Below are 14,121 nucleotides of genomic sequence, written 5' to 3' on the forward strand. Positions count from 1 at the left end.
CCAGCTTTGAAAGCATTCTGCAGTCACCTGAGGGCACAGCACTGTAAACTCTTGCTGCCTTCTAAACGTGGTTCCTTTTTATTATGTGGGTTTTAGCTTTATTCTCTGATGTGAACTGTGGCAGTATCTCTGCCTGGTCATTGGTTTCATCTCACACAGAAAAATGGCATCACTTGTCACAGGTTATGTTCAGAGCTGGGGCTGTGTGTCACACACGTGGCCGTTCTGACCAGCAAGCACCGAACAGAGCAGTCTGTTCCCAGAGGCCATCCCTTCACCCCATGGATGGCAGAGGGATTTTCCAATGGAGTCTGAGGGGGTGTGGTGCTGTTCAGGCTGCCCTGTGTCTGTGCTGAGCCAGCACCTGAGAGGGACTCCCCAGGTCCCTACCCTGCAGTGCCATGCAGCTCACTGGCTCTTCCCAGGGCTGATCCTTGCTTTTCTGGTTGGCTGCTTGCACTTGGCCCTGGTTTAATTTCCTTTCCAACCCTTCCTCCTGCCCTAGGTTGGAAGGAGGATGGACAGGTGGCTGTGGATGCTGAGTGCCAGCAGGATCATGACTCGGGCTGAGGGGGACAGCAATGTGGCCCAGAGCAAGCATGGCAGCATTGAGGCTGACTTTGAGGCCTGGAAAGCCAAATTCCTGACTCGGCTCCAGGCACTCTGCAGAGGGGAAAAGAAGCCCTGCAGTGGGAAGTGCAAGAAGGGGAAGTGCAAATCTTCAGGGAGGCAGAGCAAGGAAAGCTCAGACCATGAACATGGGACGTCGGAACAGGAGAATACTGAGGTACAGCCAAAATCCTTGAGGCCTTATTTAATTTGGAGCACGGTTTGACTTCTCCATTTCTTCCTGCAGTCCAGAGGGCTGCTGTGGGAGCCTGATACTTGTTCTGGAGCAGGGGGAGAAGAGAGCTGAGATCCCATGGCAAAAACAAGTAGAATGAGCCATCCGAAAGAAGGACCAAAGAATTAGTGCTGGACCCAGGCTCAATGGCATTTGTGTGATGAGGGAGTCTTGCTCCTGGCTGGGGACAGATGCTCCAGGGAACCAGGCTGGGTTCTCAGCAGAGCCTTTGCCATGTCCCAAGGCTAAAAGGACCCTTCAGTTCCCTGTGAGTCATTAACCTGCTTCCACTTCAACCTGGTGAAGCTCAGCTGCTCTGCCTGCATCCCAGGGTTTTCCAAAGGCAACTGGGGTGTGTTACCTGAGCAAGTCCTGTATGTCCTTTGTGTGTGTCTGCCTGTAATCATTTCTCTCTTCTGGAGTATTTATTGATTGCAGTTTTGGACTAAGAAATCCTCTCTATTGCTCTCCAGTGCAAGACCCAGAGCTGCTATGGCACTTTAATCCTCCCTTGAGCCATATACTGTGGGTTGGAAGTTATTGCTGGGTTGAATTTTATAGGAAAGTAAGTGGTTCTTCTGGCTGGGTTTGGGAGTGCTGGCTGCTGCAGAGCAGGAGGAATAAATCTTGCTGTCAGCAAGGCACTTGAGTTTAAAGGGGTTGAGGGTTCCATATCCATCCTACAGGTTTTGGTAGGCTATTACTTGTTTTGAGTGGTCTTTACTGATGAGGAGAGCTCATTGCACTGGTTAGCTTAGTCTTACATTTACCAGTGAGATAAATTCTTAATTTTTTTTTCTCTGCTCTCTCCCACAGGCAGAGGAATTGTTTGAAACCAGTAGTGAGGAGGAAGCTGGAGGCACAGATTCTGTAATTGATGTTGAAGATCTTGGCAATATCATGGGCCACATGAAGAAAGCAAAGGTACTGCTGTTAGAGGGGGTATGGAATGGTCAGGTCTTGTTCACTGAGCAGCTGGATTGATTAAAATGAAACTGACTGGGTTTGAATCTGTAGGGTTTGGTTAGAGGGAGAGTAAAATACGAGCTGTTGAAGAATCTGTCGCCAAAAAGAACATCTTTGGAGGTGTGTTGGGTGTAGTCACAGACTGACTCTGTGGCTTGCTCACCAAGCAAATGCTGCAGTGATAAACCTGTGACTTCCAGTCTGAGGGAAGGTCTACTTGCAGAGCTAACACTGGATCTGACTGCACTGAGATTCCCAGAGCAGTGGCTGAACACAGGTCCTGTTCCTGTATTGCCTGTGGGTTGTCACTGAAATGCAGGTGTGAGGATGGGGGCAGAGCTGCAGGAGCACCCAGCTGCCAGAGCAGCTTGCCTTGATACTGCTGCCCTAGGGTGAGGTCTGTGCTTCACACACTGGGCCTGTTACACAGCCCCAGTTCCTGCTCCATCCCAGGCTTTTGCTGGGTCTGTTCCCAGTGGTTCTGTTGGTGTCCCTTTCCTGTGCTCGGTCTGAGCTGGGATGTGTCACGCTCGCCTCACTCACACCAAGCACTAGGGACAGGGAGCGGCTGCAGGGCCTTGCTGTGCTCCCCAGTCTTTGCTGGCTGAGCAGTTGTTGGTCTGGGTGGGGAGGGGTGGCCTGTGATGTGCTTTGAGCCCATCTGCTGACCCCTTTGCTCTCAGTGACCTTTGCATGGTGCTGTCATTGTGCACCCCTGAGCTGCTGTCCACGCTCTTCTCACCAAACAGACCTCTCTGTAATTACACCTTCCCTACCTTGGGTGTATCTGCACTGTGGGGCTTCTTACAGCTCTTTTCCAAAATGAGGCCCTGGCACGGGGTGCCCAGAGCAGCTGTGGCTGCCCCTGGATCCCTGGCAGTGTCCAAGGTCAGGCTGGATGGGGTTTGGAGCATCCTGGGACAGTGGAAGGTGTCCTGGCCTGTGGAAGGGAATGTGGAATGAGATGGTCTCAGGCCCCTGCCAATCCAAACTGCTCTGTGACTCTGTGAAAATACAGCAATGTCCTCGGTGGTCTGAGCTGAGGTGGCACTGCTGGGCTACCTGAAGCCAGGCCGTGGCTCACAGGAGGGTGTGTGCTTGGAGGGCAGGAGCTTACAAGGGGAGCATGGGGATCTCTGTTCCTCCCCTTAGGGAGGGGAAGGAGGTAAATCAAACGCTGCTGTTTGTAGCCAGCTCTGTGAGGAGACGAGCCCCGGTGATGGGGCAAGGCTGGCTGCTGTGAGAGGGCTCTGCCCCGGAGCCGGCATCGGCCTGTGCACTGCAGCCCGTGAGGGAAGGCTGGGGAACCTTCTGGCTTCCCTTTGGAGGGAGAAAGGACTGCAGTTCCTCATGGAGAACATTAACATTGTTCCTGTCTCCTCCCTCCTGCGCTCACCACTAGAGGTCAGCGGCCAAAAGGGAACGGGGTGCTGCGGCAGCTCCTGGGCGGTGCTTCAGCTCTGCCGGGCCGTGAAGAATTGGGCATTGAGCTTTCCCTGACTGACAGACAGAATATAGCAGCGTCCTGATCGAGGAGCAGTGTAACCCAAGAAAACCACGTATCGTAGGCCAGTTTACAAATAAAATGTGAGCACAGCAATAAAATACTTTCTGCTGTTCATTGGAAGAAGTCACTGCTGAGGTCAGTGTGGTGTGGGTTTGTGGTTTGTACAGGCAGGGAAAGTTCACTGCTGTCTGTGCCTGGGCTGAGGCAGGATCCAAACTGGTTTCTCCTCAGCCTTCCTGGTGCTCTGCTGGAGTGGGGAGAGGTCTCGGTGTTGGGTGTACTCCTGTTCTGCTGTGACTCTGTGCAGATCACGTTGCTGTGGCTGTGTCCCAAGTGCCACCCTGATCAGAGGGGCAGCTGCTGCCTGAGCACAGACACTCACCTGGAGCTGGGACCTGCAGGTGTTGATCCTTGGAGCCTTTTCCTTGGAGGAGCTGTCAGAGCTGTTCTGCTGTGAGAGCTGAACACTGCCCTCCTGCAGAGGATCAAATCCTGAGGGGGAAAGTGTTGGTGTGAGCCTGAGAGCTCATTCTGAGTGTGCATAAGGGCACCTCTGTTGAAGTCCTGTCCCCTTTCTAGGCTCTGAGTCTGCACTGAGAGTTTTGCTGTACCAGGTGAGCCGTTCTGCCTTTGGCCGTTTTATCCATTTTCCCTCTCATGGAATGCTGAACTGTGTAAAATGGGTGTGACACTGTTGTTTTCCCTGACCTAACCTGTTGTCCTCCAGAACTCCTTGTCCACACAGCCAAGTGCTCTGGGCTTTGGGATCTGAACTGCTCACACACAGGTGAGCAAGTCTTGAGAGAAACTTGGATATCTTCAGGGTTATGTCACAGACAGTTTTTCCTCCTCAGAGTTCCTTGGGTCAGGAATGTGCCTGACACTCTCCAGCAGGAGTTCTATGGGTGTCGTTGGGTATTCACCCCTCTGCCTGTGGGATGTGGAACAGCAGGTTCTGCCTTGTGCATTGTAATTAATTTGAAATGCTTTTGGGTCCAGCTTTCATCTCTTCTGCACGGATGGGCTCTTGTGAGACTTACTAGCAGGTAAGGCAGCTGTACAGGCACAGATTGTCAGAATTCCTTATTGTCCTGCCTTTTCTGGGATGGCAGAGTGAGGCTGTGGAGGGATCTAATAAATCCTTGCTCACATCTCTGCTGGTCATCTTAATTTAATTTTGCATCTGCCTTTTGTTGTTTGCCTTGACGGAAACCAAGGCTGAGATTGTCTTACAGTTCCCCCCCCCCCCCCCCCCGCCATATTCTGCAGGTTTGTAAAGTATTGTCAAAGGGCTCAAAGCAGATACTGGATTCCTGCAGCCACTTGGACCAGGCAGATGGATTCAGGAGTTCCAGGGGAATGCCAGAACATCTCTGCCAGGCTGAATTATAGCTATTACAGACTGAGTTAGAGAAGAGATGGATTTTTGAAGAGCTGCTGAGTGTGAAGTTACACAGCTCATGGTGATGGTGCCCTCTGCACACTGAGTCTGAGCCCAAACTGATGCAAGGTTGGGTAGATACTGGTCATATATTCAGGTATATTAACTGGTAGCTGATCCAACAGCAAAGTCCACATGAGTTTACCAAATCTCATAACATGTGTTGATGGTTTTTAATGCGTTTAAGAACGAGGTAGACTTTGGAGTTTTGTGGTTGTGGCACACTTTGCCTTTCCTCCAGGGTGCCTCCTTTGATGTGGATTTGTCAGGGAAGGTGAACTCTGATGGTGTTTGTGGCCTGCAAGGTGCCATTAATCACAGGGACACCAGTTCTTAGTGTGGATTATCTCCCTCAGCTGGGAGATCAGCTGAAAGGACAGATCCATCTACACTCATTCCCAGGGAATGGAATGACTTTATTAACCTTCACATTTCTGAACTTCAGGCATGAGTAATAGCAATAATAATGTCCTGATTCCTTGTTTGATGGGTTTGGAAGCAATCGAATGAGCATATTTGTTGATGCAATTTTGAGATTAATGCTCATGTTTTCTACAATAAGCAATGTAATGATGCTGACAGGCTATTTGCAATGTAAGGAGAGAGGGGTTGATAGGAACACACTGAGGGTTTCCAGGAACCAAACCCTGCCCCAGAGTGTTCGGTTTGTGTCCCTCTGTGTCCCTGGACCCCTTTGGCACTGGTCCCTGAAAAGTCACCCTGGGTTAGCCATTGTAAATCCCACCCCTTCCAGCATTTCCTGGGAGCCCTTGGAGCCTGGGGCTGCTGTGGAAGCCCAAACCTTGCAGGCCCTGGGTGAAGGAGCTCTTAGGGAAGCTGGGTTTGGTTGGCGTGGGGCAGTGGGCAGTGAGGTATTTAAGGCCTAAGGTTTATAGACCAAGGGTCATGTGCAACTTTGTGCTACAGCTAGGAACTATTTAAAGGAGGAAAGAATAGTCAGTGATATGTTAACCAAATGGAACAAAATTTGAGAATGTAACTTCCATTTAAAACTGATGTGGACAGCTCCAAAAGCTTCAGCTTTTAATGGGTGAAGGATTCCTTTATGAAAAATATGCCCTTATCTGCAGCAGCTGCTCTGGGCCAGATTCCGACATGTGCTACTCTGGCTCAGAATACAATGAGAGTCTACATTTTAAAATGAGCTTTAAGAAATTAAATTTAACTTCTTGGGGACTACTTCTGTCATTAACAGCAGAATTTGCCATAGGGACACTTCACCCTTCTCCTTTCCTGGGTTCAAATCTTTTTTCTCTAAACCCTGGCTAATGGAAAGGATTACAATTGCTAAACAAAATTACAAGAGATCTTGAGGCATTTTCTGAGTAAGGCTTGTGAGTGATAAAAGGCATAGAAAACCTCCCCAAAATAACCCCCCCAAAAGGCATAGAAAACCCTACCAAAATAAATTTGTAACACAGGTTACATAACAGGTTAATGTAACCTGTGTCTGGATGTGCAGTCTCTAACATGTGGCATGGCAGTGACTTCCTTGCTAAAGGTATTTGGGAGCTCTGAGTGTTTATTTGCAGCCTTTTCCTGACCACGTCCTTTGGTGGAGATGGTCAGGACTGACCCTGCAGCAGCCCAGCCCTCCTGCTCCCTATTTCTCACCAACTTTGTGCTCCATTTCTCAGGTGGTTTTCTTTTTGCTGTGCATTTTTTAAGTTTCCTGCTTTTCTAATGACAGATTTGAGCAGACTTCCCAAAATTTTACAAATCAGTGCAGCAGAGCCTCTCTGCTCTGGAGCCAGGCTGGGAGAGCTGGGGGTGCTCACCTGCAGAGGAGAAGGCTCCAGGGAGAGCTCAGAGCTCCTTCCAGAGCCTAAAGGGGCTCCAGGAGAGCTGGAGAGGGACTGGGGATAACTCAAACCATTCCAGGATTCTGTGTTTTTTTTGACCACTTGAAAAATTGCTGTTGAAATTAAATGTTCTTTTAGTCCTGAACTCATGGAAAGGAAAGAAATGAAGTGGAGAAGTCTTTACAGAGCCATTTAAAAAAGAATCTGCAGAAGATGGCATGAGTGTGGAGTGTGTGCTGCCTGTTCTGTGTGAGAGAGCAGAAGAGACTGAATGGAAAATCTTACTGGTTTGAATTTGGACATTTGGGACACTTGTTAAACTGTGTTAACTGGGCTTCAGTTGGGGTTTTTGTAGCACAGAAGAAAGAAAATGTGAAAACATGGCTCAATTTTCAAGTATAAGCAGTCCCTTTTGGTTGGACACAGACGCACTGTTAGTTTTGACTCCTCTGGTGCCTTTCAAAATCAATCTTCTTTGTGGCTTGTCCAAGGAAGTCTCCCAAATCAAACAAACTCTGGCAGGTTCCCTCAGCAGTGTGTGAGTTGGAGCTGTGCTTCAGCAGCACCTTGTAAAAGTTGCCCTACAGCAGAGCAGTGCTGCTGGAGCTCAATGCAGCACTCTGAACCCCCCGTGCAGCCCTGCAGATGCATTGGAAAGTTGTGACCTGCGAGGTTTCTTGTCCTTGGGACTTGGGCTGATGGTGAATCTACAAGAAAATGACGGTGGGATCATTTTTGCCTCTGCATTTCATGGAAGATGCTCAGTGCCCTTTTTTCTGATGCACTTGGATGGCAGCATAAGCTCCTGTCACTGCTTGTCAGCAGGAGTTTGGGATTTAAATGCTGTTAAGTGTCCAGAAATCTCAGCACTGGCTTTTCAGACAAAAGGAAATGGAAAATTCCCTCCATGAGGATGAAGCAGCAGGTCTCTTTTCCTTTGTTTAGGTGGGAGCTGGGAGCTGCTGCCTCAGGATAACACCAGGGACCTTCTGTATCCTACAGCATAGGGAGGGAGATGGGGATTCCACCTCCTTATTTAAAATTCACTGGGGTTTCTACTTCGGGAGAGAAAAGTCCTGTTTCTGAATTTGGTTTTTTTTTTTTTTTTTGTTTTTTGGTATCAGTCAGAACTTCTCAGGGGCTTTCCCCATTTTGAAGGGAGCCTACAAGGAGGATGGAGTGCCAGGACATGGGGAATGGCTCCCCACTGCCAGAGGGCAGGGATGGATGGGATATTGGGCAGGAATTGTTCCCTGGCAGGGTGGGCAGGCCCTGGCACAGGGTGCCCAGAGCAGCTGTGGCTGCCCCTGGATCCCTGGCAGTGCCCAAGGCCAGGCTGGACAGGGCTTGGAGCAGCCTGGGACAGTGGGAGGTGTCCCTGCCATACAGGGTGAGCTTTAGGGTCCCTCCTGATCCATTCCATGATTCTATGACTTTAGGGCCACTTTTTGAGAGCACCTGTGTGAATTTTCCCTTGTGCCCCAGGCAGCTGAAGTTTCAGTCATGGCCAGGTGCTTCATTGCCCCTTCCCTGCTCACTCCTTGTGCTGCTCTCAGCTCTTTTGCTTCACTGGGCAGTGCTGGGGTGGGTGTGTAGCCTGTGATTATGTAGACTCTGGCAGCTGTTTTTAATAAGATTTGCTGTCTGTTGGGCTGTTAGCTGGTTCACAGCTTGCTCACTCTTGAGTTCTCAGTTCTCCTGTCTGCTGCAGGAGCTCCAGGCTGTCTCTGCTGGTGACTGACAGCAGCGAGGGCCAGGGTGCTGTGGGATTGACGGGGTGTTTATCCCTGGGCTCAGCAAATTGCAGCTCTGTCTCTGCCTGTCACAGCTGAATTGTGACAGCCACAGCTGTGTTCCTGCTGGAGGACGGTCCCCAGAGTCCACCCTCAGCTCCTGTGCTTGTGTTCAGGGGTGTCTTTGTAGAGTGGGCTCCCTATCCCTGTTTTGCCACGTATTTCAGCCCTCCAGGAAGGTTGTTTTGTAAGGAAAGGAGCGACATTCCTATGGGCAGCCTGGGGTCCCTCTAGCTCCCCAGATCCCCATGTGGTTCCTGTCTCTGGTGCCCCTGCCAGAGGAGGCTGAGGAGGGGAGGAACTGCCAGCATTGCTGGTTGTCCTGCTGCTCCTGGGGCATTGCTTCCAAAGCTCTGCTCCGTGAAGTTTAACTCTCCTTCATGTAATTCATGAACTTTAGTTCATTCCCCAGCTCCTGGGCAAGTGTTGCTAATCCTTCTTGCTGCCAGGCAGCTTTTTCTGACAACCTGGCCAGAGTTCCCTCAGTGCTGTTCTGTTAGTGCTGGCTCCAGCCCTGGTATGTTCCTCTTTGCTTAATGCCTGTGCTTTTCATCTGGGAAAAGATCCTGGAGCTTGTAGACGGATGAGGCTGTAAATCATGGCAAGGCCAGGGCTTCCCTTTGTCTGGCCACTGAGAGGTTAGGCAGGAAAGAAGTTGAGTCATAATTGAGTGTAAATGTTTTTCTGAGAGTAAAATCTTTTAGGGGAGCTTTTTTCCCCCTGCCATGGCACATCAGTAACTAGAGTCATGAGGCTAAAAGTGCTAAATGCAGTTAATTTAGAGAATCATAGAATGGTTTGGATTTGAAGGGACCTTAAAGCTCATCTTGTTCCATGGGCAGGGACACCTCCCACTGTCCTAGACTGCTCTGAGCCCTCTCCAGCCTGCCAGGGATCCAGGGGCAGCCACAGCTGCTGTGGGCACCCTGTGCCTGCCCACCCTCCCAGGAAGGAATTTCTCCTTAATATTGAACCGTAACTTCCCCTCTGTCAGATTGAACCTGGTATTCCTTGTTCTGTCACTCCAGTTCCTGATGCAGGGTCCTGTAGCCCCTCCAGACCCTGGCAGGTGCCCTGAGGTCTCCACACAACCTCCTCCTCCCGAGTCTGAGTAGCCCCAACTTTCTCAGCCTCTCTGTGGAGTTTCAGTGTCTTTTTTATTTTTCTCCCCCCTGCACGATCACTTTGAAGAGTGTTAGATGGATAAAGTGGGGAACAGGAAGCTGTTGGGCACCTGGCCATCCTGGAGAGGGCACTGCAGAGAGTAGGACAAGTGACAGTAGCACATCCTGGTGGCCACCTTTGGGGGTGGCTGGGGCTGAGTTTGGAAGGCAGATTTGAAACGCTGGCACTGAGATTTGTCCTGGGGCAGGGAATGCTGAGGCCCTCACTTGTGTCAGGGGCTCTTGGTCCATGGAAGTTGCGTTTTCCTTGCCCTGGGAATGTGCTGCCTCTGCCTCTTGTGCTGCCTGTGTGAGAGGGAAAGGGAAGGGTGCAGAGGTTCAGCTGCCTTTATCCACAACCAAACCCCTCCAGCCTGCAGCAGAGCTGTGCTGATGCTTCCAAGGAATCAGGGTGTATGCAGAGGTTTTCCTCATCTCTGAGCCCACTCCTTTGTGAGCTGCACCTCCAGTTTTTGGCAGTGAAATATTTCATGGGCCTGAAAAGCTGGCTCTTGTCACTGCTTGCTTGATTTGTTATGGAAAGACAGTGATTTGCCTTGGATTTACTGCAGGGCTTTCTACTAAATCACCACAACTGGAGAGGTTTCCTCTGGGCAAAGTGAGCTTTTTCCCCCTCCTCTCCAATCCTCAAGAACAGATCTGAAAGGTTTATTAAGCAAATAAGTGAACATCCCTGTGCAGTGAATTCCATTTCCCAGCAGGAGTACGTGCAGCCAATGACCTGCCGAAGTGGACTGGTCAGGTATTGCAGGCAGGGAAAACCACAGCATGGTTTTGTTTATGGGCTCTCACATCAGGGTGTGGGCAGGGAGAATTGTGATCCTCCCTGTGAGGGGAAAATGATAATTGAGCTGTATTTCTGCCCTGTCAGTAGGAATTGGATGTTGTTCTATTGAAGTGCTTTTCTCAGGTGCTGCAGGCAGGTAGAAATGCAAGTGTTTTCTATGCAGAAGGACTTTGTGTCTAGAGGCTTTCTTGGGTGGGGTCTCTCATTTGTAATTGATTAAATGACTGCATTTTTAATATTAGGATGTGCTCCATAGTGGAGATTTAGCTCTTCTGGGAGGATTGACCTGGCCTGAGATGGTAAAGCACAGGCCAGGAGGTTTAAATCCTGCTCAGGACTTTGAGGGGCTCCCAAATCACAGGATCAGGGAGTGATTCAGGTGGAAAGGGACCCTAAAGTTCCTCCAGTTCCCTTGCCTGCCATGGGCAGGGCTTCCTTCCTCTAGCCCAGGTCTCAATCTGTGCTAAGGTAGGGCCTTGCCTGAGGCCTGGGTTAAGTGATGGCTTGTGGCAGGATAAGCTCTTTATTTAGCACTTGGAAGATGAAGTTTTTTATCTATTATCTCCTTCCTTCCTTATGCATGAAGCTTTCCCAGCAATATTAATATTTTACTGTTGAAGAGTCTTGCTGATAAATTAAGATCAAGGCTCAAGAAATGAGCTTTAAAATCCACTAAATGGCAATTAATTATTAGATGTAGGCTTCTGGGGGAGTTTTGATGTGAGAGAGAAACCAATGAAGTCCTGCCTAAAGGCTCAGGAAGCTGAATGGAAGGAAGTAGAAGGTGGATACAGCTTTCTCCTTCAGAAAGGACCATGTTGTGGTAGTGGTTGTTAAAAAATACATTTCTGAACGACATCCCTGAGGCTGTGGGCAGTTTTATACAAAATGAGTAGGGAAGGTAATAATCTCTGTCACTAAATGTTTTACTCTCCTATTTCCTTCTCAAGTGTTTATTAGGAGCTCTGTTTTGTCCTTGAACTTCTGTGTGGATGGGTTTTAATATTCAAATTTATTTTTCTTTGGAGTTGCCTTTTATTTTCTGAGCTGTTGCTCAGGTACAGAAGCAGTCTGTTTATGTGCAGGAGCAGCCAGACTCCTGTCCCTGTTTATGAAGAGCAGTTTGGCGAGTCAGGAGCACTGGTTTCCTTAGTGATGCTGACAGTTGGTGAGGAGACTCAAACTGAAAGCATTTCCATTAACTTTTCCATGGCTTTGGCACAAAAGAGGCTTGGATGTGAAATAGCCTCAGTGTTGTCAAGACAAAATGTCCTCTGCTGGTTTTTGTTGTTTATCTATAACTCCTTCAAAAAAAGCCATGAAGGACTGACAGATTACAAGTTGCATGAAATATCCAAGTAATTATTTCCACTTTGATGCTTCTTTGTGCAGACATGAAACAATAAATACCCATAAAGTCTCAGCAGTGACACTCACACAGCAGGGGAGTCACCACTTCTTACGTGCCAGGGTTTGCTTCTCCTGCCTGTGACTTTATCCCAATATCCTGCCCAGGGCTTAGCTGTGTGTGGAAGCAGCTGGAAGCCAGACTTCCATGGGCTGCTGCTGGAAGGGGCTGTGGGCAGGGGGAGCAGCCTTTTCCTGCAGGCCTTTGCTGTGGCTGCTGCTCCAGGGCTCCTCTGCTCTGTGAACTCCTGGGAGTGCTCCCTGAGCTCTCCCAAGCAGTGGCACTCCAGGCACACACTGGTTTGGTTATTGTGCACTCAGGAAACTTTGGGGCTTAAAACCTGGAGTTGCTCTTGGATGAGATTTCACACTCTGGTTGTTAAAATATCCTTGGAAATTTTGTTGCTGTGTCAGTGGGACAAATCTGCTGTTCTGGAGATGTTCCTTTTCCAGTTTACTGTCCTAAGTCACTGCTGGGAAGAGGGATGAGATGCAGGATTAGAGGAATTGCTGTGTGGCGCTTGGCTCAGTTCAGTCCAGCAGGTGTGTGGCTGTGCCCTATGTTTGAGGTGAGGCCTGGCTCTAACTGGCTGTAATTCCCTGTGATTCTTCCAACAGAGAGAGCAGGAGCTGCAGGAAGGAGCTGCTGGAGCTGAGAGGAGAGAGATGATCACCCCAGCCCTGAGGGAGGCTCTCAATAAACAAGGTGAGGCTCTGCCAGAGCAGCTGGGGCATAGCTCAGAGCCTTGGAGCTGCCTTTGAGCAGAGCAGTGGGAGAGGGGCTCTGTGTGCGTGAGGGGCTGCCCTGGGCCCTCGTGGCAGGCCTGACCCATGCACAGGACAGGACACACGGAATGGCTGGGGCTGGAAGGGCCTCTGGAGATCACCCAGTCCAACAGCACCGAGGCAGGGTCCCCCAGAGCAGATGGCACAGGAATGTGTCCCAGGGGGTTTGGGATGTGGCCATAGAGGGAGACTCCAGCCTGCCCTGGGCAGCTGTTCCAGAGCTCTGCACTCTGTGGGAAGAGGTTCTTCCTCAGGTGAAGATGGAATTTGTTGTGGTTTGGTTCATGGCTGTTGCTCTTCATGCAGTCGCTGGCACCACTGAACAGAGCCTGGCACAATCCTCTGATACCCCTGGCGATATTTTATGGACTGATGGGATTCCTCTGTTTTCCCTTCTCCAGACTGACCAGGCCCAACTCCCACAGTCTCTTCTGACCAGGGAGATGCTCCAGACCCCAAATCATCCTTGAGCCCACCACAAGACCCTCTCCAGTAGCTCCTGGTCTTTCTTGAGCTGTGGAGCCCAGAGCTGGGCACAGCCCTGCAGAGGTGCCTCACCTGGGCTGAGCAGAGGGGCAGGATCACTCCCTGACTTGCTGGGAATGCTCTTCCTGATGCCCCCAGGACAATCTCCTGGCTCCTGGGCAGCTCCTCATGCAGTGCCTGGAGCTCCCAGGGTTTGATGTACCTGCTGGGGCAGCTTGAGAGATGTGCCCATGGTCCCACACTCTGCAGCTCCCACAGTGTAGGTTTGTCAGGGAATATTTAAAGATCAGCTTTGCATCTATTTTGCAGCTTAGTCCCTTGCTTTTATCTCAGTTTCAAACTCCGATTTGTTGCTGAAACACTGTTTCCAGAAAAGGAAGTATTTCAAACTAATTTTAACCATCCACTAGATGTTTAGATCAGCAGCCCTCCAATGAGAGCAGTTGGAGCGGATTTCATGTCTTTTTTTAAAACAAAGGACCAGCCTGAGGAGAGCCAGACTGAGCCCTGCAGTTCAGGAGCCTCAGCTGGGAGTGGCAGAGCCAGGAGGAGGCTGATGTGAGCTTTCCAAAGGGAGTTTAATCTGGTTTCTTTTCTCTCTTGGGGTGGAGCATGCTTGCTTTGCTGCTAAATCAGTGTAATAATGGCATTGTTAAGGTTGCAAAAGGTCTTTAAGATCATCAAGTTCAACCACCAACACACCATCACCCCCATGTTCAGCACTAAGCCGTGACCTGAGGTCACGTCCTCACATTTATTCAGCACTTCTAGGGACAGGGCTGCCCTGGGTTTCTCTCCTGAAGCTCCTGAGAATGCCCCAGCATCACTGAGGGCTGAGCTCTGGGGTCCTGGCATGTCCTGGGCCAGTCCAGCTGTGCAGCCCAGCCCTGCTGCCCCCAGGGCTCGGCTGCTCTTTGGCCTGAGCTTTGCAGTGCCCAGAGTGTTCTGCCCAGCCCGTGTCTGCCAGCTTTGGTCACTGGGTTGGCATCAGCCTTGGTACAGCTGGGAAGCAAAGTGTAAGGAATGACCCAAGGGCTCGTTGCCTTCTCCTCATGGCCCTCGGGGAGCTGCTGCTGGCTGGGGCCGGTGCAGGCCTT

General features: G+C 50.2%; 1 protein-coding gene across 6 annotated transcripts in view; it reads left to right on the forward strand.

The window, feature by feature from the left end:
• The window catches only part of LOC128798004 (S-adenosyl-L-methionine-dependent tRNA 4-demethylwyosine synthase TYW1-like), a 98,483-nt gene that overhangs the window by 5,557 nt on the left and 78,805 nt on the right, over positions 1–14,121 (forward strand). For 5 of the 6 annotated variants that reach the window (XM_053961096.1, XM_053961098.1, XM_053961097.1 and 2 more), the window contains exons 7-9: positions 506–787; positions 1,661–1,768; positions 12,371–12,458. In XM_053961096.1, the coding sequence (XP_053817071.1) occupies positions 506–787; positions 1,661–1,768; positions 12,371–12,458 (478 nt within the window). The remainder of the gene's footprint in view (positions 1–505; positions 788–1,660; positions 1,769–12,370; positions 12,459–14,121) is intronic. The other variant, XM_053961101.1, reaches the window with a different exon arrangement.

The sequence above is a fragment of the Vidua chalybeata genome, chromosome 20, assembly GCF_026979565.1.
Source record: "Vidua chalybeata isolate OUT-0048 chromosome 20, bVidCha1 merged haplotype, whole genome shotgun sequence".
NCBI classification, from domain to species: domain Eukaryota; kingdom Metazoa; phylum Chordata; class Aves; order Passeriformes; family Viduidae; genus Vidua; species Vidua chalybeata.